Source organism: Halichoerus grypus, chromosome 3, assembly GCF_964656455.1.
Source record: "Halichoerus grypus chromosome 3, mHalGry1.hap1.1, whole genome shotgun sequence".
NCBI classification, from domain to species: Eukaryota; Metazoa; Chordata; class Mammalia; order Carnivora; family Phocidae; genus Halichoerus; species Halichoerus grypus.
The window spans coordinates 19,840,665-19,863,760 of NC_135714.1; the positions used below are offsets into that span (position 1 = coordinate 19,840,665).

Genomic DNA, 23,096 nt, shown 5'->3' on the forward strand with positions numbered 1-23,096 from the left:
ACATAGAGTGTGAGGTGCCCGGAGACAGGTCCAGCGGCCACATGGAGGGATGTAGAAGCCCAGCATGTAGGGAAAAAAGGGTGGAGTGTCAGAGGCTGCATGCTCAGGACCACAAAGGCTGAAGCCTGAAGACAGACCACTGCATATGGCAAAGAGGAGGCTGGTCCTGGATGGCCTGGGCAAGAGCATTTGCAGGAGTAAAGAAGAGGTGGAAGGCAGACGCGGGTGGGCTGAGAGTGATGAAAGCAAGGGGACAGAGGAAGAGGTACAGGTGGGCTCCTGTGTCCGGCTCAATCCTCATCCCTACCGCTTACATACCTTCCCAATGCATCCAGGTAATTTCCTCCCTGCTCAAAGGGTATAATCATGCCATCAGTCACCTCCGGAGTAAAGGCCACACTCGGGACCCTAGCACTCTCTAGAAAGCCAATGGGCATTCAAGGTCTGCCTAACAACTACCACCCCAAGCCCCACTATGCATTGCCAACCAGAGACCAGACTCTATTAATTCCCAAATAAGTCTTGCATTTGCCACCTCTGCACCTTTGCTATTTCTGTTCCTTCTGCCTAGAACACCCTTCCTTTATACTTCTACTTGCTCAAATCTTGCCCAACCTTCCAGGTCCAAGAACCTTCCTCAATCCCCCAATCTAAATTAACTTCCCCTTGACCAGCAGAGCACTTACCAAAATGTATGTCACAGGGTAGTGGCCTATCCCCATTCTCTATCACCACTAGACTACAAACCCCTCAAGAGCAACTGTCTCATGTCCAAGGCACTGCACACAGTAGTTCTCAATCTGCGTCTGGTGTGTTGAATGCTGACCTTCTCCTTTGCTGTCCCGTCCCATTTTAATATTCCTGGCTGTCCTTTACTCCTCCATCATACCAACCAACCAACCTAACGCAGCAACAGATCCATCCTAATGTCACTAACACTCTACCTGTGTGTCAGCCATTTAATAAAGCTAGAAGTAGGCAGGAACATGGATGAGTTACTTTCCGTAAGTGAGGATGTGAAATCGAAGTAGAGGCCCTATCTATGGCCAGAACTAGGTTGGTTCTCGGGTATTATTCAGTGTCCTCACTCAGTTCCTGCTCCTCTTAAGTCATAGCATGAAACTCATTCCTATCTCCTACCCAACACAGGCCATCACGATCCCTTCTCTTAGGAGCTCACTGGTGTAGGAGTGAAAATCCACACACAGAGAAGGTCCCTTCCTTTCTCTGGGAGCATTTTCATGCTGGATGCGTGGCTTGGAACATGAACCACATAAAGCAACAGGTCGAAGACCTCACTTCAAGCTTGGGTGGTCATGGATGATTTTATGATGGATGTGGACTTCTGTTCCACCCAGAAGGACTAGTAAAGGCTGTGGGAAGAAGTCAAAGGCCCACCCAGATGAGATCAGGATGTGAGAGTGAGGTAAAAGCCAGAATGCATCACTGATCAGATTGTCTGGGGCAGCCAATTTCTGAGGGGGGCAATGAGATATAAAGCTAGAAAGGTCAGGGCTAGTTTGAGGGAGGTCTTTGAATACCAGGTAATGGGGGCCATAGAAGGCTTCTGAGTAAGAAGACCTAGTGAAAAGTGCTTTTCTTTTTAAGGTGGCAAAACAGGTTGTTGATAGTTGATGCGGGATAGGCTGGCTTGAAGAAGAGCTGATACCCTGCACATAAATGTTTGTTACAATAAAACAGCATAAGGCAATGGAAACAGAGTAGACTATTTAGCAAACTTACATAAAAATTGAAAATGGGAAGACTTCAAAATAAAAAAACCAACCAAAGGTTTGTGTTCCTTGGGAACCAGGTATCCCCTCCCACTGGCGCCATGTTACCTGATGGGCCAGAGAGAGATGCAGACTCTCCACTAAGCAAGGCCCTCTGCTGTGAGGCACCCAAAGCCCCAGTGTGGTTTGATTAGTGGAAAACCAGGCGGTGAGTGAGAAATGTCATTCACTCTGGTCATTTTCATTCAGGGACTAGCAAAGTCCTCTTCGAATCTTCAGCCAATGTATTTTATTCAATGTGAAAGCCACTAAATTAATTTTTTAACATAATAAGAGTAGAAATTGTCAATTTTAGAAGCACATATGCGAATTTCCCTGCACAGGAGAGAACATGAATCCTATTAGTTAAAAATAGCAGTTGTGCTCACTTTCCCCCACATGCTAATTTTAATAAACTTACTCTGAAATTAGCCTGCCACTAGGAAGATAGCTGCTCATCCAAAATGTTCCCAGTAAGCACGAAGCTTGCCTTGCAAGAGTTCAAGTACTCCCAGGAAACTCTGAACAATGCAGAGTTCTAAATGGAACTCATCTCTTCTCACCAGACTTAGCCACCCCCAACCCTCTATCACACCCAGCGTCACCAACTCTCAAAGGTCATCTCGGACTCCTTCAATTTCATCTTCCCAATATAGCTGACTACGAAATCCTGTCGGGGTCTTTTTTAAAAAAATCTTCTTCATAGCCATCCTTTTACCTCTATTCCTACTGACGCCACGCTCCTTATCACTTTATTTATTCAAACATCCAAATTCATATATTCTACAATTAATACCTACAAAGGGCAAAATATAGTGCAAAGAGCTAAGGCCACAAATTAATAACACATGGTCACTACTCTCAAGGGGTTCAAGATCTTTTGCGTTCAGTGGAGAGATAAACAAGTTACGAGTTAGAAAACTATATGATTAGTGGTATGACTTAGGTGCAAAAGGAATAATCGGGAATGTTGGTGGTGACAGAAAAGACTAGATTACTGGTCTCTCGTCTTGTCTCTTCCTGATTCCTGGCAAAGTTACCAAATTTGCCTGTACATCCCCAGTGCCTGGCATGGTGCATCGTAGATGTAAGAGGTTCCCCGATCACTGAGTTCAGTGGAAACAAATCTAATTCCAAATATTTTCATCAACTTGTACTCCATCTAAAAAAGCACCCGGTGCCTCTCTATTACCAGCTACATTAGAGCACACCCTCTGTCTTGCTTTTGAAGTTGTTCACCATCTGGTCCACCCCGGCTAGTCCAGGCTTAATGTCTGCTATACCCCAACCCACTAGTAACAGCCTTTATCAGAAGCATTTCCTCAAAAGTCAACCACCAGCCCAGGGCTTATGCCTGCTTCCCGTCATGATCATCTATGTCCTCTTCAACCAAAGGGGAGGGACCCCAGTTCAAGTTCCACTGCCTCTGAGAAGCTTTTTCCCACTTCTCAAGCCTTACCAACCATCTATATATGTGCTCACAATTGGGCACTGCTTTTTCATTTAATAATAATATTATTAATATGAATAATACCCTTGAAATATTAACTGATGTCCTATCTACCCACCTTGCCTCCATTTCCTATAACCCCTACCCCGTTTCTCACTACATATCCCTCTCCCCTCCCTTTTTAAGAAGCCAACATCCTGCCTTCGTGTTCCCAGGAAGGGAGCACCCAGCAAAACACAGGTAACAAAGTGATTGGCTTTTCAGTGTTGAAAGTTTGATCCTTAAGACATCAGGGCATAGAATAGTCTCCCCAGGAGCTTTCTCTCCCAAAGCCCCCCAGAAAACTAGAAAGATCTCCAAAGTTAAGGAAAGGACAGAATCAGAGTGCAAGGAAGGAGAGCTTGGTTATCAGGGAGTCTCTAAGAATGAACACAGAGCTCTGCCTAATCAGCCTGCGTGGGGAGAGCAGAGTGAGAACCAGGGGACAGGGGTGGGAGCATGACCAGTCTTGATGGAAACCTGATGAGGTGGGGTCCTGGAGAGGTAAGGAGTGAAGCTCTCTAGAGAATGGTGATCTTGACTATCCATCTCTCCCCTTTAAAAATAGTTTTATGGAGACATAATTCACACAGAGAAAGATTCCTCTTTTTTGGGTGTGCAGCTCTATGAATTTTAGCACACGTATACAGTCATGTAGTCATCAGCTCAATCGAGGCATAGAATACGTCCATCACTCCAGAAAGTTCCTTCATGTCCCTCTGCAATCTGCTCACCCCACTCTCAGGCTCTGGCAACCACCAATCTGCTTCCTGCCGTTTTAGCTGTGCCTCCCCAAAAATTTCATATAAATGGAATCTTACAGTAGGTACGCTTGGCTTGAGCCTCTGGTTTCTTTCACTTGCCAATTTTTTTTTTTTTTTTTTTTTTTAGTATAGTTGGCACACAGTGTTACATTAGCTTCAGGTGTACCAAATGTTTTAAAGATTCATTCATGTTTTTGCATGGATCAGTGATCTGTTCCATCTTAATGCTGAGCACGATTCTGTTACACGGATGTGCAGCAGTTTACCTGCTCATCAGCTCATGGACGTTGGGACTGTTTCCATTCTCAGCAACTATCAAGAAAACTCTATAAACATTCACATACAGGTTTTGATGTCAACACATGTCTTCGTTTCTCTGGGGTAAACTAGGGGTAGGATTGCTGGGTTGTTCGGTTAAGTGTATATTGAGATTTGATGAGAAATTGCGAAACTTTTTTCATGTCCTATTCCTCCAGTGATGCATGGGGTTTCCGGCTGTTCTGCATCCTTGTCAGCACTTGGTTCACTCATTTTTTATTTGTTTGTTCTTCCATTCTAATAGGCGTGTCGGGGGGATCTTACTGTGGTTTTAACTTACATTTATCTAACGATGGATGATGTGGAGTATCTGTTCATGTGCTTGTTTTCCATCCAAATCTCTCGAGAGCAGTGTCTATTGAACTCTTTTGCCATTTTAAAAATTAGGTTGCCTGTTTTCTTATTATTGAGTTGTGAGAGTTCTTTCTATATTCTAGGTATGAGATACGTGCTCTGCACAAATTTTCTCCCAGCCTATGGCTTATCTTTTCATTTCCTTAATGGAGTTTTTCAGAGCCGAAGTTTTAAATTTTGATAAAGTCCAATTTATCCTTTTTTCCTTTTATGGTTGTATTTTTCATGTCCTATGTACCCTTCTTACTTTTGAATCTCCCAAATTTGGAAAAATCGTCTCAGGTGGTGATAAGAAGAACCCTCCCAAATTTAAGCTGGGCACATCCTGCTAATGATTATATTCCCTAGCCTCTCTTACAGCAAGGTGCGGCCACATGACTACGCTCAGACCAAGGGGATGTGAGCAGAAGTCATCCCTCATTAAAGAAAAGCCCCTTGCCCTGGACTCCCCCTGCCCTCTTTTTCTCCATTCTCATGGGCTGGGGCAAAAACATGGTAGCAACCAGCTTTCACATACAGTTGAGGACCATCCCCAAGACACACTGGAGTAAGAAGGTGCCCCAAAATCCGGGTTCTTAAATGCCTTGTGGAGCAGGGCCACCCTCCCCAGCTGGACCACCACACTGTAACATGCATGAGACCTACATATCTACCTTATTAGAATGATATATTTTGAGGGTAGGTATCTTTGTTATCGTGGCTTAAACTTGACCCTACCAATCTACCCTTCTTTCTGAGGAAGTAGGAAATAATCCCACGGGTCTTGGACCCAGCCTGGTGTCATGTGATACATCTACGCAGACAAGTGCACAACAGTTTCCACAAGTTTCCCTCAGCTGAGGAGTGATTCGGGGGTGGCAGGATAGGAATGCCTGTCCCCTAGCCTGGGCCAGAGAGTGAAGTCCCCTATGCTCAGAGCAGTGACTGAGCACTACATGGACATGAGTAGCATAAGAGGGGGACAAGGAGGGACACAACAGTGACCTCTGACCAGATACTAGCCTGAAATGAGGAGACTGTGGCCAGGCACCAGATGCGTGCCCCCCCCATCACCCCTGCCAATGGCGGAGTCCTGCTGGAGCCCCCTGGGATGTAAATACAAGCTCAGGGAAAGGGAGAGAGGCATGACTGCACTCCAAATTATCCTTCCACCACCCTTACAATGGGAACCCGTAACCAAAATTCAGGTGTTGTAGCAAAATACAGAAGTTTTCATTTTGTGAATATCCAAGTTTCCGTCCTGAGGTTCATGGTCACTGTACTAATGTTCACAGACCATTTGCCTGGCAGAGGACAAAGCACTAACCAGCACTACTTCCTTTGAGCCTCACAGCACCTATGAGGGGCCACTTTATTACTCTATTGAAGATGAGGAAAAAACGAGGCTCAGAGAAATTGCACAGTGAGGTGATTCTTTCAAGTCCATTCTGCTTCTGGCAAACAGCCCCCAGGGCCCTGACCTGCTCTCGGGCCATGTGGCCTCCGGGGCAGGGCCTAAGACCGTCAGATCACCACGCTCCTGAGCAGTTTCGTTCCAGGGCAGGCCAGTGATCTGAGTGGGTTCACGGGGAGTGATTCCTGTGGTTTTATGGAATGTACTACATAAGAGCTTCTGTTTTCTGCTCTGAACTTGAATGTATGGGAGGCTGAGGCTGAAGACAAACAGCAAGGAGACCCAAGCGTCCGTGTGAGTAGGGAATCCAGCTGTGCCCAAAACCACCCTACCTGGGAATCAGTAGTCAGGCCAGGTGTACTGGTTTGCTAGAGCTGCTTGTAACAAATTGCCATAAACCAGGTGGCTTGAAACAAGAGAAATGAACTCTCTGATACTCCTGGGGGTTAGAAGTCCAAAATTAAGGTGTCAGCAGGGCCATGCTCCCTAATAATGCTCTAGGGGAGGACTGTTCCTTGCCTCTTCCTAGCTTCTGGTAGTTGCCAGCAATCTCGGGCACTCCTGTTAGCTGCATAACTGATCACACGGCCTTCTTTCTTCTATAACTTCACATTGCCTTCCCTCTGTGCGTCTCTACATCCAAATTTTCCTCTCCTCATTGGATTAGGAGCCCACTCTAATGACCTCACCTTAACTTGATTACGTCTTCAAAGATTCTATTTCCAAATAAGGCTACGTTCGCAGCTGTGGGGTGGGGGTTATGATTTGAACATGTTTTTGGGGAGCACAATTCAACCCACAACACCAGCCAATTAATTCCCTGAGCTGAACCACTTTGGGTTGGGTTTTTGATCATTTGCACCCAGAAAGAGGAAGCCAAGATTTAACCCTAGATTTGAGTCGACAACCGAGACCCAAAGCTGTGCCATTAACCACAGGGCCAACTATATGTCTCTTCAATTTCTCTCTTTCAAATGTCAGTGGCTCCACTCTGGGCAGAGGCCCAGGGTTATATGACACGCTCAAGGAATATGAGACTGATTGCTATCTAATTAATTAACCAACACTCAAATAGTGAAAATAGGGAAATTGAACTCGGCATGGTTTATCACAGGGCAGTAGGCTGAGAAGTGGCTAGCATTTTTATTTTAAAAATAGAAAGTTATTGATTGTCTGCACGGCTGCAGTTCCAGATTTCTCCCTGATTTTGAAAGATCACCTCAGGTGGTGTTAAGAAGAACATTTCCCCCTCCCCAGACATTTAATTTCCAAAATAGCACACCAGCCATGCTTTTTCACATGCATGGCCGTGTTGACTTCAGGGCCTGAGAGGAGGCTGTAATTTCAGCTTGTTATACTAAAAATATGAAAATAAAACTGATCTCTGTAGGATCATTTTAAATGAAAACTGCTTCCTAGAGGCAAGCCGAGGAAGCAAACTGATTGAAAGAAAGCACGGGGCTCTGGGCAGGAGGGGTAATGGAGTGTGCATCCAGGGTGGGAGGCAGAAGCCAGGTCTTCCGCAGAAAACCGATGGGAGCTGTCAAAAAGCCCAGTCAGCTCAGGTCAGATGTCTGGTGACATCTTCCCCAGTTCCTTCGGCTGGGGTCCAAAATCACTGTGAAACACCACGGGCCATTGACCACTCTCTTCCTTGAATCCTGCTTGGCTAAGTATCAGACATCTCCACGCCAGACCCAGTCCACACCCAGCCAGCTAAACTTGAGTGGGCAGGGGAATCCCCCGGGCAGCTCAGTTTCTCAGAAAAGCAGATTTGAGGCTACACTCCTGGGCATTTTCATGCCATGGGTGTATCAGTTTCTTGTGGCTGCCATAACCAGTTACCACAAACTGGGTGGTTTAAAACAGAAATTTATTCTCTCACAGCTGTGGAGACCAGATGTCCACAGTCAAGGTGTCAGCAGAACTGATTCCTTCTGGAGGCTCTGAGGGAGAATCTGGTCCATGCCTCTTCCAGCTTCTGGTGGCGGCTGGCAAAACTCGACATCCTGGGATTTTTGCTGTACAACTCCAATCTCTATTGATATGGCCTCCCTCTGTGTGTGTGTCTTCCCATGGCCTTCTCCCTTGTATCCCTGTGTCTGAAATCTACCTTTACTTTCTTTTATAAGGACACCAGTCATTAGATTTAGGGCTCCCCCTAAATCCAGAATGATCTCATCTCATGGTCTTTAACTTGATTACATCTGCAAAGGCCCTATCTCCAAATAAGGTCCCATTCATAGCTACTCAGGGGTTAGGACTTAGACGTATCCATGGTGAGGAGGTGGGCACACAATAGATTTGGGGAGAGACTCTGAAACTTGCATTTTTTCCAAAAACGCAGAGTAACTCTTTGCACTCTTTGCTCCCCAAATGACTCTAGTGCAGGTGATGTGTAGATCATACTCTAAAAAACACTGATTTAGTCGCTGAGGATTCAAAGATGAGTAAGACATGGTCCCCTCCCTTGGAGAAGCCGCTGTCTAGTTAAAGATATAGACAGATGAACCAATGATCAAAATACAAAGTACAGCCTAATGATCCCAAGCTCTGGAGTCAGACAGACCAGGGTTCAAATTCTCTAGCTGTGAGGCTAGCAAGCCTTTAATGAATGTCTGTGGAAGGCAAGAAGGCATTACCCTGCAGAAATGCAGCTGGAACAGGCACGGCAACTCCTGAAAGACCCATTCCAGGACCTTGATTTATTCCATAAGCATTTTGGGGGCACCTGCTGTGTACGGAGCCCAGTGTGTAGGCACTTGGAACAAAGCGAAGGAAAACACACGTCCTAGTGGGGCGACCGTCAGGCTGCGATACAGTGTGGTCAGTGCAAGGTGGAGGTAAGCCTGCCACGGAGGGGCACATTCGAGTGCAATTAAGCATTTCCTTCCTTTGGTTTTCCATCCTTTACATTCTGTTCCTTAGCATTCTCTTTGTGTCTACTGTGGGACTCTCTCAAACTGTAGCATTATGCTCCAGAAATTCTTAGAGGGCAGAAGAGGTTGTCTGTCTTCTTTGCCACTGAATCCCAAGCACCATGTACCTGGCTGCTAATAGACATTCGGTAAGTATTTGTTGGAGTGGTGTCATTTCAGAGCCCAGCACTGGACTTTTATGAAGATCCACCTCCAGCCTCCTTGACTAATGGGTGTGAGTCCTGAAGGGCCAAGAGAAAAGTCCTCTAGAGGATCTGTCCCTTGACATAAAGCCTGATAGTTAGACCCGGGCAAAAACAATGTATCAGAATGTTGTCTAGTTAGGAGCTTTCAACTACTAGACCAAGAGTAAACAAACTAAGCCAGGGAGAACTTAGGACATCTTATTCCTCTTCAGAAATACAATGCTTCACACACACTGAACATTTAGTAATGTTATCAGACTGACCTGGAGGCCCAGAAAATGATTAAAGGAGAAAGACAATGCCGGGTTTCCCCTCCAGCATCCCACAAGGGAAGGAAGAGAGCAAACCATTACAACCTGCATTGTGTGCACAGGAGTCAAGTCCAAGAGGCCCCAAGTTGGCCTTGGGCAAAGGGGATGGTTCTCAGGAGGGAGAGAATGGAAAATTTCCGGGGGATGCTCAGCATGGCTGGGTAACGTGGCTAGTCACATATGGTGGTAAGTCAGGAACAGCTACCTACCTGTGAGAGGGGGACATGGGCCCTCACTCTCACCCGGAAAAGTCTGTGGACAGCCCCTCCGGGGCCAAAAAGCCCAAGCTGGGTTGAAGAGGGAATAGCTTACGAGACTACAAGCGGGCCCCAGGGGTGTTTGTGACAAAAGAGTTTGGTGGGGGGGAGAGGACTGGTGTTTTCTGCTTCCACAGATGGGATGACTTCTGCACCTGCCTTTCACGCCTTTGACAAAAGGCTCTCCACCTGACACGGGGTAGGCCCGCCATACATGTGTTGACAGAAACGAGTAAGTGACTGCATGAAGGCTACGGAGGACCCCGAACTCCCCCACCCGAACCCCCACGGCAGGTAATTCCACCTGGCCCGAGTGGAACCCCAGGGCCCGGATTCCCCCCCCGCCCCCCCCCCCCACTGGCACCACCTTTCCGCTTCAGCACCCGCCGTCCAATCGCGAGGCTCCAGAACGGCGGTGACCAGACAAGCAGGTGGGGCTTGGCGCCTCTCCTCCCGGATCCCCGCGCTGCGCTCTCCAATCCGGGGCCCAACCCTGCCGGGGGGTGGGGGACGAAGGCCCCTCTCCAGAAGCCGGTACCAGATGGCGCGGAGCGAAGTGGCGCCCGGCTAGCCCGGGAAGTGCGGGAGGAACGGCGCACCTGGCGGGGGCGGGGGGCAGCGCGTCCCCCGCGCGTCCCCGCCCCGCTCGGCCACCCCGCGGCGGGGTGGGGGGTGGGGGGGCCGCGGGCTCCGGGCTGCGGCGGCCGCTCGGCCCGGCCCTTCCCGCCTGGCCGGCGCCTCGGCCTCACCTCGCTCACCAGCCCCTGCCAGTCGCTCTCGGTCCGGTCGCCGTTCATGGCCTCCTCCTGCAGGCGCGGGCCGGCTTCATGGACGCCGCCCTCCTCCGCCTCCTCCACCGCCTCCTTCTCCGCCTCCTCCACCGCCTCCGCCTCCCCGCGCCGCGCCGCCGCCGTCGCCGCCACCCGAGCCCCGCGCGGCCCCGACAGGGCCGGGCACCTCCGATCCGCCGCGCCGCCGCCGCCGCCTGCGGCCGCCCGCGCTGTTGACTCAACGTCCGCCTCCGCGGGAAGGGGAGGAGGAGCCGCGGCGGCCGGGGCCGCAGCCACAGTCTGGCCGCCCGCCGCCCTCCCCGCGCCGCCCGGGCCCCCGCCCCCCGCACCGCCATGCACCCAGCCCCTGACCTCCGATCCCCCCCGCCCAGTGCCCCGGACTCCTGCGCCCGGGCCCCACGTTCACACCCCCCCCCCCCCCCCGCACACACACACCACGATTCTCGCAGGGAAGGGGCCGGAGGGGTCCCAGCATGCTGGTCACTACTAGCTCCGGGATTCCTGCTCTCCCCTGGCGGGAGGCGCGCTTCACAGGCACCTGCGTGACCCCCCAAATCCAGCCAGCCCCTGACCCACTTCCCACCGGGGGAGGGCAGCGGCTTTGTTCCCCAGTGAACGTTCGGTGCGGGGCCTGGCACATGGTAGGTGCTGTACAAATGTTTGTTGGTCACAGGAATGAAGGGACCACGCGTTATTATATATTTAACATTGGTTTTGAAGCTAGTAATGTTTACTTACATTTATTTCGCAAATTATCAGCTGTCATAAATAGAAAGCAAATGATAAAATAGAAAACAAAACAATATTGAATTCTAAATAGGACCAAAAGCTCTGAGTGGGATGCCGTGCTCTGCCAGGGGAGGTGTTAAAGACCTGCTGGCTTCAATCTGAGGCTGTCTCCTGAGAGGAAAGACGGAAGAGAATTACAGAGGGCAGGGAATCTTCACAAATAAGTCATTAATATTCAAGATGGTTTTCCCAGGTCTCCTAAAATCCTCTCATGGACCACCACCAAGGTGAGCTTTCCAGTCTTGCAGAAGCCCAACCTGTGAAGACAAGCAGGTAGGTTGAGAAGAAGCTGTGGACCCATTTTACAGTTGTGGGAGCATCACTGTCAACATTTACTTACTATTTTTAGCCCATTGTGGATCCTGGATCAACCCTGTGAGATGAGTGTTCTCTTCATTTATCAGATGTGGAAACAGATCTGAAAAATGGAGAAACAGAGACTTGGTGAGGACATCTGGCTCCCAGAGGGTCTCTTCAGCATCTTGGAAACCTGAACACGAGGTACCACACCTGGAAGAAGGCCATATTGCATTTTATCGTTGGCCTCATTTTGTCGGCATGTAGACTATAAAATGGTGTTAATAATTCCCTGCCATTGTCTGTAGCTTTGACTCTAGGCTCAGCCACGTAACTAGCTTTAGCTAGTGCAGGGTTGCAAATGTGCAGGGGGACTAATCCTTGCTTATGCTCTTGGGAACCTGTGAACCCTACCAAACAAACAAGCCCAGGATAGCTTGCTGGATGATGGACTCACGACCAACAACCAGCCAACTGCCACATATGTGAGTGATGCCAATGACCCCCACAGATGAGATGTTCATGCATGAGCCCAGCTGAAACCGGCAGAAGAACCACCCAGCTGAGCATTGCCCAATTTGCTGACCCACAGATCACATGGCTAAATACATGGCTGTTACGTTTGAAGCCACTAAGGTTTGGGGTGGTTTGCTATATGTCAGCAGATAACCAACACAGATGGTGATACACTGATAAAGAGCCTGGCTGGTCGGAACTGTCCCTGGCAGCCCTTAACAAGCAACAACCCCTGGCATCATGACCTTCTGGGCCCTCATCTAAAGAAGATTCTACAGCTCGGGCTATGAGAAAGAGCCAGTCTACCAGGTAACACATATATTCAGTGCCCGTTGTGTACAAATACTGTACACATCCTGGGAATGTTCAATAACATTGCAGACCATGGTCCCTGTCTAGGAGGGTTCACAAGCCTTACCATCGAGGTTTTGCAAAGTCATGTTCTAGTGAGCGGGAAGAGAAGAAAGAAGAGGCTAGAATGCAGCCTAAGGCTTCTGGTTTCTGACCATGCTGGGCCACCTAATCCATTCTCTTTTTAATCCAAGGAGGTGGTGGAAAGAAGGTTCATCCCTGAGCTGAACGTCTAGGGTTAACTCGGTGCCAAACACTTGTTCCTAACAGCCTGATCAATGTCTCATGCTACGAAGCAAAGTACTGTCTGCCAATATATTGCCCTCTGGCAAACCATCTGGTTTCATCCGACCTGTGGACGATATACACTGCAGGAAGATCAGGCATAATCTGGTCCATCTGCCTTCCACTGCCTCCTGGTCTGTGCCTCTGTCTCGGCAGGCAGTCAGGTAGAAAAGCAGCCCCGCCCTTCCCGTTACCATGTGCACCTGAGGCTTTCAGTTCACCTGCTGCTCTGGAGCCAGGCGGCAGGACAATCCGGAAGCAGTTGCGAGCCCAGGAATCTTCACCTGAGAGACCATGTACCTTTAAGACAGCCCTCTGTGTGACTCTGTTTCCCCTATGTGTTTTTCTTCCCTGCAGTCAGTCAGCCAGTGATTGAGGTATTTAAAAATAAAATTGGGGAGGAAAATCGAAGAGTGGCAAGCCTCTACCCACAGCAGCATGCAGGGAGACTTTCAACTCCATTGACACGGTCTCTGTAGTTGGCTGGAGTTTTCCTTAGAGGGTTCCAGGCCTCGAGTGCCAGCTCGAACCTGCTTAGCTTGTGAGATGTGGTTTAATCACGAACCAAAGCAATGGAGCTGCAAGCGATTTTTTAAGATTTTTTAAGAGATTTTTTATCTCTTTTCATTTACGCAGCCTGACATTGAGTAATAATAATAATTAAATGCAGTGTAAGCTTTTAGGCACCTATACCAGAAGGCCTCTAGATACCTCAGCAGCAGCCCAGGCTGACAAAAACAAAGCTAATTATATTGTGGTGAACTTCTGTCAAAGAAAAAACTAAAACTGCTCACCAACTGTCCTTATGTCTGATAAAAACGGTACATGAAATGCTCCAGCCCACAGTCCATTCGCACGGGACCAATGGAAAACCAGGCATGGTCTTAAATTTGTCTTTATCTTAAATTTGCCACCCAGACACTAGTATTGAAACGTTGGCTTTGCCTCTATTTTCACACACTCTCCAGGGTCCCAATTTTTCCATATTGATTCACAGCCCCAGGGCCAGCTTGCCTGCTTGCTTGCTTTTTCTTTCTTTCTTTCTTTCTTTCTTTCTTTCTTTCTTTCTTTCTTTCTTTCTTTCTTTCTTTCTTCTTTTCTTTCTTGTATGTATAGGGTTAGAAGAAAGTGCTTAGATGCTTTTGAGTGATGCTTCTCACTTTCAAAAGTTTGAGAGGGTTTTAGATGTAGCAACTCCAAAATAGCTTAATCTAAGACATTGAACCAGCAGATAGATACTGATGAAAACAAAACAAAACCAAACAAAAAAAAATCTCTGGAGAGACTGGGAGCGAAAGGATGACTTGAACTTGTTGTTAGGAACCTAGCCTCTCATCACCACGTCTCCACTGACTTGCGAGATGACTTTGGCCGAGTCCCAACAGCCCCAGAGACCCGGGAAAGCCCTAAAGCTTTTGATACAACTTCTCCAGACAGTATTTTCAATTCAAATTCTGGCTGCCCAAGCAAAAATGTCAGTGTTCTCCTTAAAGGAAACTTAGCAAATCTCTAGTTGAGATTTTTGGCTCAGCTTTTCTCTGAACTACACAATTGGGGCAATATTCATGACCACTCCTTTCCCCTAGTCACCTTTCTCTTGTCTGAATTAGGAAATCCAGTCTGATGAGCCTGGGAAGAAAATGATTCATAATGATAACGGTTTATAGTGATGTATTATATATGTATATACTGTATATTTATATAATTTTAAAAAATTAACTCCATATGAACTAAGATCCCCAATTCTTGCTTTTGTCAAAGAAGGGATATAGACAGATCCTGCCAGGAGCCCTCCCCCACCCCACCTGGTTGCTAAGTGCATTCCTTTGTTCTTTATTTTAAGGGGGTGGGGGGAAGACTGCAGAGGACTGTAGGTCCTAGTGTCTATGGCAGTCAGGCTTCCTACAGAGCGCTGAGACCTGAGGTCCCCTGGGCCACTGGCCTCAATTCTATAAAAGATAAGCCTCCTCTCTTCTCCCTACCTGGGGATGCTCTGCAAAGCGCTTCATCCATCATATCCCTCCCACGGCTGGCAGCCAGACATCAGCCAGACCCGGATTCTGCCCGGGGTTCCTGACTCAGAGCATCCTCTGTCTGTTTGCCTCCTGAGCTCCTGGGCCCTCCCTCTGCCACCACTACGCCCTCCTAGCCCAGCAGCAAACAATCAGTTGCTCGCTGCTCCCCCCCCCAACCCCCCCAGCCCCGCTGGCTGCCAATCAGCCAGGCAGCAGGGGGTGGAAGGAAGTTCCACTCCCCGCTGAACCACCACTGAGGTGCTCAAATGACTGAGTGGGGCTGATGATGGCCTGGCAGGCCGGGACCGGTGCCATCCTGGAGGGGTGCAGGCGTCGGTGTGATTGGCTGGGGCGTTGTGGGGGCAGGGGGCGGGGACCAGCCGAGGCAGAAGGGCCGCTCCTGGGATGGAAGGGTTCTGAGAAGGGGGACCGAGAAGTCAGCAGCAAAGGGCCAAGAGCTGGAGGAGGCCAGGAAGGAAAGGAGGGGCAAAGGGAGAGGCAGGGCCCGGTGGGGCTCCTGGTAAGAGGCCAGAAAATCAAGAAGGTGGGAGAGAGGAGGGGGGCGGGGGGAAGCAGAGGCGAGGGCAGGCTGGTGGGGGAAATGGTGTGAGTCGGGGCCCCAAGGAAGGAGTTAAATGTACAGAGACAGGGAAAGTCACTCTGCTCCCAGATTATTCAAATTTGTTGTACTTATTGATAATGTATTTCATTTCTTCTGCGTGGGGGGGATATGATTCAGCACAAATTGGATGTAAATTTATGGAAATGTAAATGCAGAGAGGCTGCAGGCCTGAGCGGCTGCCGGGTTGGCTGCGTGGCCCTCAGCACAGGGGAGGTTAGCACTCTCTGGACTTGGGGATCTGAAAATAGAAACGGCTGATTTGGGGGCCACTGGCCTCTCCTGCAGGCCAAGGGAGGGACTGACCCTGTCGCTCTGCGAGGCTTCTTAAAAAAAAAAAAAAAAGTCTGATGATTGTCTAAAATAGGATCACCTACATTGTCCTCCGGTCAGATTTTTCTCTTAGGGTTGGGGGGACGGTTTTTACTCAGTAGAGACGGACAGGCTTATTTCAGTGAAAAGGGACACCAAAAGAAAAGAACTAACATTATCTAGAACCTACTGTGTGTACAGAATTCACTATTGAAGCGACAAGAGTGTTGTTTTTTTTTTCCTTCTGCGCTATGGAAAAGTAATGGGACCTGGGGGAGGGAAGAAAACACAAAGAAAACAATTTGATAGGGTGAAAAGGTGGCATTCCATATAAATAGCTAGAGCTGGTAAAATATTTATTGTCCATTAGGCTGTCCTTCAGAACCCTGGATGTTGATTTTTATCTTCCCCCTTCATCCAGGGTCATGACATTTCTCTGATGATGTGCCTCTCCCAGTTGGGAGCAACCTCTCCAGCCTGGCCATGACCGTGACTGCAAAGAGAACCCTTCATGGATTTTTGAGAATAGCTTCTCTGAGCCAGGCCTTCCTCTGCAACTTGCAACCACGGTGAGACCGGAGATTCAAGACCCCAGAACGCAAGGTCCACCAAAGTGTTTTACTGCCCCTTCATTCCCATCAGAGGCGAATGGGACCAGCACTGGGGTGTCTGCTTTCCACCAGAACTGTGATTCCTTTCAGTGTCCAAACGGTTGAGCTGCTGTGGCTCCCTGAGCTAGGGGCAGACAAAGAGCTGTTGCCTGCAGTCCGCAGCCGGGGCTTGTGGGTGTACTTGAGCAAATGTTTCAAAGGATGGCAGTGATCTGCTTGCTTTTACTACATCCATGGGGCAGAAATTGTCAGGGCTTGGTGACACCGATTATAATGCTTTGACCTCATTCAGTCACCAAAGGGCAAATTTCTCTTTGTTCTCTAGCAGAAACACAACTTGGCAAATAAACATGATTTCTAAAGAGAGACTGTCAACAAGGGTATTTATGAGCTTACTGTGTTCCTGCTATTCCATTGAGTAGCTTACCTTTAGGGGGGAAAAAGGCGCATATATGCCCACCTGTGACTGGTGCTATTTATGAGCCCTGGTTGTTCCCGTGAGGCAGAAAAAAAACTTTTTTTTAAAAAGATTTTATTTATTTATTTATTTGAGAGAGCACAAGTGAGCAAGAGAGAGAGAGACAGCACGAGAGCAGGGTGAGGGGCAGAGAGAGATGCAGACTCCCTGCTGAGCAGGGAGCCCAATGCGGGACTCGATCCCAGGACCCTGGGATCATGACCTGAATGGAAGTCAGACGCTTAACCCACTGAGCCACCCAGGCACCCAGGAAAAGCAATCTTAAGGTGATATAAGAGATCTTAGGAGGATCTTCTAACAACCAGGTTAAGATGCTGGCTTCTGTCCTCGAGGCTCTTAGTCTAGTGGCCAAGTTCCCCAAGCAGCTGAACACTGCAGAAACGTGGAGAAATATTCCAGAATCGGCCTCTACGGCTATATATTATGTCACATAGTCACCCTTTCCAGGAACTGGGAATGAATCATGAAAACTAGACCCATTTGGTATACTTAAAAATGGTTAATACAGCAAATTTTATGTTCTATATATCCTACCATAAAAATAAGTAAAAAAAAAAAAAAACTTTTGAAAAAATTAAAAACACATAAAAAAGAAAAACCAGGTCCAATTAGAAAGCTGTGAGAGGGCAGAATCAAAGACACAGAAAACATGAGTTGGCGAGTTTCTGCACCACATCCCAGATTATTTGAGAAAGAGGTTGCAATGACTCCTTTCTGAGGTGAAGGAAGAAATAGTCGGACAAAAGCTTGAGAAAGGGAGCAGTGAGTTGGAGTAGTGAGTTTGGGGATCTGGGGCACCTTCACCACCCTGTCTGTGATTTGGTGTCCTCGTCTCTACGATGAGCAGCTTGAGCCAGATGACCTTGAGGGTCTGCAGCTCAATGAAATGAAGCCAAATTTTACATTTGGGTGGAGCTCTGCACAGAAGGTTAGTGAAGGTGTTGTTAACCAGCACCCAAGAAAGATTACACCACCATAAAGAGTTAGGAGTATGAGGAATCTCAGAGATCTGGACCCCTTAGTTTACAAGGAGAGAAATAGAGGCCCCAAGTGACGAAGCACCTTGCCCAATGTCACAGAGCCTGTTAGGGACAGAGCTGTGGCCAGAGCCCAGCTTCTGATTCCCATGCTCTGGCTTCTTTACCATGCTTTGAAGTTGAGAATATTTGAAGTTCCCGAAGAGCAGAATTCCGGTCACCCATTGCTATGCAACAAACCACCTCAAACCTAGTAGCTCCAACATTGATTTACTATTGTCTCCTGGGGTTTTGTGGGTTGTTTGGGCTCAGCTGGGTCATTTTCATGTGGAGTCTCCCCTGTGGAGACCAGACAGAGGCTGGGCCTGTGCTTCTCTGAAGGCTCAACTGGACCGGATGTCCAAGACAGCTCATTAACATGGCCGGCCATTGAGGCTGGCAGTCGGTGCTGCCTGCCCGCTGGGAACTCAGCTAAAGCCGGCAGCTGGAACACCTACTCCTGTCTCGCCATGTCAGGCTTTTCACGACATGGCAGCCAGGTTCCCAGAAGGAGCTTCTCAACTGCAAGTGTTTCAAGGAAGAGGAAGTGTGTCTTAGTTCATTCAGGAGGCTATAACAAAATCCCTTAAACTGAGTAGCTGAAAAACCACAGACATTTATTCCTCATAGTTCTGGAACCTGGGAAGTCCAAGATCATGGTGCAGACAGATTCGGTGTCTGGTGAGGGCCAGTTCTTCGACGGCCATCTTGTCACTATGACCTAACACAGTGGAAGGGGCGAGTTGGGTCTTTGGGGTCTCTTATAAGAACATTAATCCCAGTCATTAGAGCAGAGCGTTTGTGGTCTAATCACCTCCCAAAGGCCCTACCTGCTAGTATCATCAGCTTGGGGTAAAATTGTAACATTTCAATATTGAGGAGACACAAACATTCAGACCATAGCAAAGTGGAAGCTGCCAGGCCTATAAAAGGTCAGCCCTGGAACTAGCATGCGATCACTTCCACCACAAGCTTTCGGTCAAAGTAGTCACATGTCAGCCCAGTTTCAAGAGAGTAGGGTAATAGACGCTACCTCTAGATAAGGATGGGATGGGGCCATCCATGTGCACATAGGGAGAGATGAATTCCAAAGAATTCCATCTCTGGAAACACACGACCACAGCAACAGTTCTGATTTTTATCACAAATGATCCTTTGATGCCATCTTTGCAAAAAGCAACCCTGGGAGCATATTAACCGAGCTTGACTTTTTTCTTTTTATCTTAATGCAAACAAAATCAATTGAATTCAGGCCTCCATATAAATTTTTTGTTTCATTTTGTTTTAGATGCTATCAGTTCAGGAATCACTCAAGCTAAACCATGGCATAGAGGAGTCCCTATAGAAATACCTAAATGACGGGGCGCCTGGGTGGCTCAGTTGGTTAAGCGACTGCCTTCGGCTCAGGTCATGATCCTGGAGTCCCGGGATCGAGTCCCACATCGGGCTCCCTGCTCAGCAGGGAGTCTGCTTCTCCCTCTGACCCTCCTCCCACTCATTCTCTCTCTCGCAAATAAATAAAAATAAAAAAAAAAAAAAAAAAAAAAAAAAAAAAAGAAATACCTAAATGACGACGGTATGAGTACATCCTGTGTGGAAAGGAAGGGTTAGGCACTGAAACATTGAAAGACTCAATGCCCCTTCATTATGAAGAGCAGGGAAGTAGAAAAGAATAAAAATACATTCCTCGAGGACGGGGATTGGCCATATTCATCTCTGGATCCCCAGTACCCAGGACGGTACACAGCACATAGCAGGTGCTTAATAAATATTCCTTGAGTTCTATTTAAATACATTCCTTCTCAATCATAACGTAAACATGGGGCACCTGGGTGGCTCAGTCGGATAAGTGTCTTAACTCTTGATTTTGGCTAGGGTCATGATCTCAGGGTCGTGAGATCGAGCCCTGCATCGGACTCCACACTCAGCAGGGAGTCTGCTTAAGATTCTTTCTCCCTCTCCCTCTGCCTCTCTCCCACCTCTAAAATAAATAAATAAATCTTTAAAAAAATAATAATCTAAACTAGCATTTATTGAGCATTTGCCACATGCCAGACACTTTGCTAAGCACTTGACACATGTCACTTCACCTAATTTTCACAAAACCATGTAGTATCTGTAATTATCCCAGATCTGATATTCAGCAGGCAAAAGCCAGGAAGACCCGGCTGGTTGTTGGAAGTGTAAAATACTTCCATACAGGTTGGTAAATAACAGATGCTCTGTGCCCCTGGAATGAACCCTGTACCCTTATACCTCTCCCTCACCAAATACCTCAGCCCAGGAGAGAGCCAGGTGGGCACCGCCAAGGAGCTCTCATCATGGTTCCCCCACAACGGCTCCCATCCCCATGTGTTTCCCTGGCCTGAGCTGACCAGATGCTGAAGGGGTGAATGGAGCCCTGGTGGCTGGTGCTGGTACCTCAACAGGTAAGTGCTTTGTGTCCATCTCGTTGTCCAAGACTGGAATGAGTCTTCAAGAACGAATGCATCTGAAGTCACCCTCCTATGGCCGCCTGTGGGATTGGCAGTCTCTGCAGTGTACCTTAGGGGATGTTAAATATTTTGAATATCATTTCTGATTATCTACATGTGAAAGGAGAGGAAGCTGAGCATGTTAAAGAGTTGTTCAATGATTGGCCAAGGTCACACGGCTAGTGAGGGTGGGTCCAGGACTAAACTTTCTCTGAGCTCTGTGCACTGTGCTATTATGCTATGCTACTGCATTAGTTAGCTAGGGATGCTGTCACAAAGGACCACGCACTGGGTGGTTTTAATGACAGAAATGTACTGTCTCACAGTTGTGGAGGCTAGAAGTGTGAAATCAAAATTGGCTGTGAAGGATCTGTTCCAGGCTTCTCTCTGTAGTTTGTGGATGACCAACTTCTCTCTGTGTCTCTTCGCATTGTCTTCCTTCTATATGTGTCTGTCCCTGCATCCAAATTTCTCCTTTCAACAGGACACCAGTGATACTGGATTGATTAGGAGCCTATCCGCTCCAGTCTGACTTCATTTTAACTAATTACATCTGCAATGACCCTATTTCCAAATAAGGTCACATTCTGAGGTACTGACGGGTAGGAATCCAACACATGATTTGGGGGATGAGACACAGTTCAACTCTAACAGCTATTTTCCTTAATGAGACTTCCCTCATCTCTAACAAAGCTAATTAGGCATCTACATAAATTATCTGGAGAAAGTTCACAGTGTATAGGACTACTAGGTCCCCCGTTAGTGCCTCACCATTCCCAAGGCTCCCCTCCTTACTTCAGTCAGAAGTGGTTTGAATTGGCACTACTTGGCGACATTTGCTCTTGCCCAGTTGTCATCCCTAGGTGTCTATTGTGCCAACCCATTTCGATATCTAGTTGAAGGATCTGAGATGAGGTGTTTTTTTACTGACTTTTATTCATTTTCATGCTACTTCCATGTCCTTAAGCTCGCTGCTGTTTCAGCTCTTGTCCCTTCAACAGTTCTGTGAACTCTGCAGCTCAAGGGATCCCAGGACCAGTGGTCGTGTATGATGAATCCCTTCCAATCTCAAGGAGCTCCTGCAAAGGCCTTTCCCAGGAAGGGTAATAGGAAGCATTGCTTTTGGAACTTTTCTCTCACTGAGAGCTTCAGCCATATTCTGTGTATATGAGATGGTCATCCGGTTTTCTTGCACACTCCTTCGAAACAGACAGTAACCTTGGTCTCAGAGGCAGTGTCCTCGGACTTGGAAACTCATTGGACCAAAAATGTCTACAACTTATTTTTCTCCTTAGATTTTCTTTTTTTTTATTGATTTTCCATTTTTAGCACAAGATTGATCACCAGCAAAATACCAATTTACATACAGATTCTGCTAAACTCAGCATCCTATATACTTGGGACTTTTTCATCCATAAACCAATTTTTTAAAGAGAGAGACTCTATTATCAGAAGTGTCCCTGATGACACTCAATATAGCCTATAGGGAACAAACTCAGGATGCCTGCAGCCTGGTGGGGTGAGCTCAGCTGATTTGTGAGCATAATAACTATGAAGCCAAGGTCATAGGTTGATACCAATATGTGCAGGTTCATCTTTTGCTTACTTCTACAGCCACAAGCCTAACTTGCAAACTTTGGTCAGCTATCTTATAAGTTCATTCAATAAAATTCAGCAAATACTCTTTGAGTAAACTACTATGTGCCAGGCATGGTTCAGGTACTGGGGACAGAGCAGGAAACATGAGGGATATGGGCCTTGTCCCCATGATGTTGTGGTGAAGCACATATCAAACAATTGTGCAAATGCTTATTTCATCACCAAGGTGATAAGTACAGTGAAAGAAAAATACAGGGGTGCTATAAGAGTACATAATAGGGAATCTATGTAAAGTGTCAATAACTTAAGACCTGAAGTTAGCTAGGCAAGAGGATGGGCTGAGAAAAAGGACCGCCTTGGCAGAGAGAACTGTGTGAGAACAAAGAAACTTTATGAAGACTACCTGAACCCGAGCACAAAGAGTGAGGAAGACTGTCACAGGAGGTCAGGCTGGAGGGACGACCAGACCCTTAACCACATTCTGGAAATGGGAATTTATCATACAAGTACCAGGAGTCTTTGATGGGTGTATTAAGATCAAAGCTGAGCTTGAGTAATCCAGAGCCAAATGTATAGGGACTTGAATAAGAAAGAATTGAATTTCTCCTTCCCATGGTCAGGCTGACAGGGCAGAAAGGGCACGGCGGGGATAGCTGGTCTCTGGCCTCGCTGGTTCCTCAGCTGGAAACCCTTGAAGGTGTTGAGGAACTTCATGACGGAGAGTGTGGATCATCTGAAGACTTCTTCAATCATTATGTCTGGCCCCTGGGCTGCAAGAATGCAAAGACCAAGACTTTAATTTTTTTTTTTTAATTTGACTGTAGTTGACACACCATGTTACATTAGTTTCAGGTGTGCACATAGGGATTCAACTTCTTTATACATTACATGATGCTCACCGCAAGTGTAGCTACCATCTGTCACCACATAACCATCACCATAACCTTGACCATATTCTTTAGGCTGCGCCTACTCCCCTCCCCTCAAGCAACCATCAGCTTGTTCTCTTTACTTAGAGGTCTGAATCTATTTTCTGCTTGTTTGTTTATTCATTGGTTTTGTTCTTGAGATTCCACATATGAGTGAAATCATATGGTATTTGTCTTTCTCAAAGACCGGGAGTTTTTTTAAGTTTTTATTTTAATTCCAGTGTCGTTAACA

General features: G+C 47.5%; 1 protein-coding gene and 1 long non-coding RNA gene across 7 annotated transcripts in view; one reads left to right on the top strand and one right to left on the bottom strand.

The window, feature by feature from the left end:
• The window catches only part of CCDC149 (coiled-coil domain containing 149), a 103,905-nt gene extending 93,208 nt beyond the window's left edge, over nt 1-10,697 (bottom strand). Inside the window, exon 1 of the mRNA XM_036090606.2 lies at nt 10,532-10,697. Coding sequence (XP_035946499.1) covers nt 10,532-10,579 — 48 coding nt within the window. The 5' untranslated portion in view covers nt 10,580-10,697. The remainder of the gene's footprint in view (nt 1-10,531) is intronic.
• Nucleotides 10,698-10,764: 67 nt separating this feature from the next.
• LOC118534637 (uncharacterized) lies at nt 10,765-16,734 on the top strand. Of its 6 annotated transcripts, none has more exons than XR_013446298.1 (5): nt 10,765-11,214; nt 11,556-11,635; nt 11,712-11,863; nt 11,968-12,484; nt 16,179-16,734. It is a non-coding gene; the product is annotated as an uncharacterized LOC118534637 (long non-coding RNA). The 6 variants fall into 6 exon arrangements; XR_013446297.1 differs by adding an exon at nt 12,721-13,188 and having other exon boundaries at nt 11,767-12,484; XR_013446299.1 differs by adding an exon at nt 12,797-13,188 and having other exon boundaries at nt 11,767-12,484.
• Nucleotides 16,735-23,096: the final 6,362 nt, after the last annotated feature.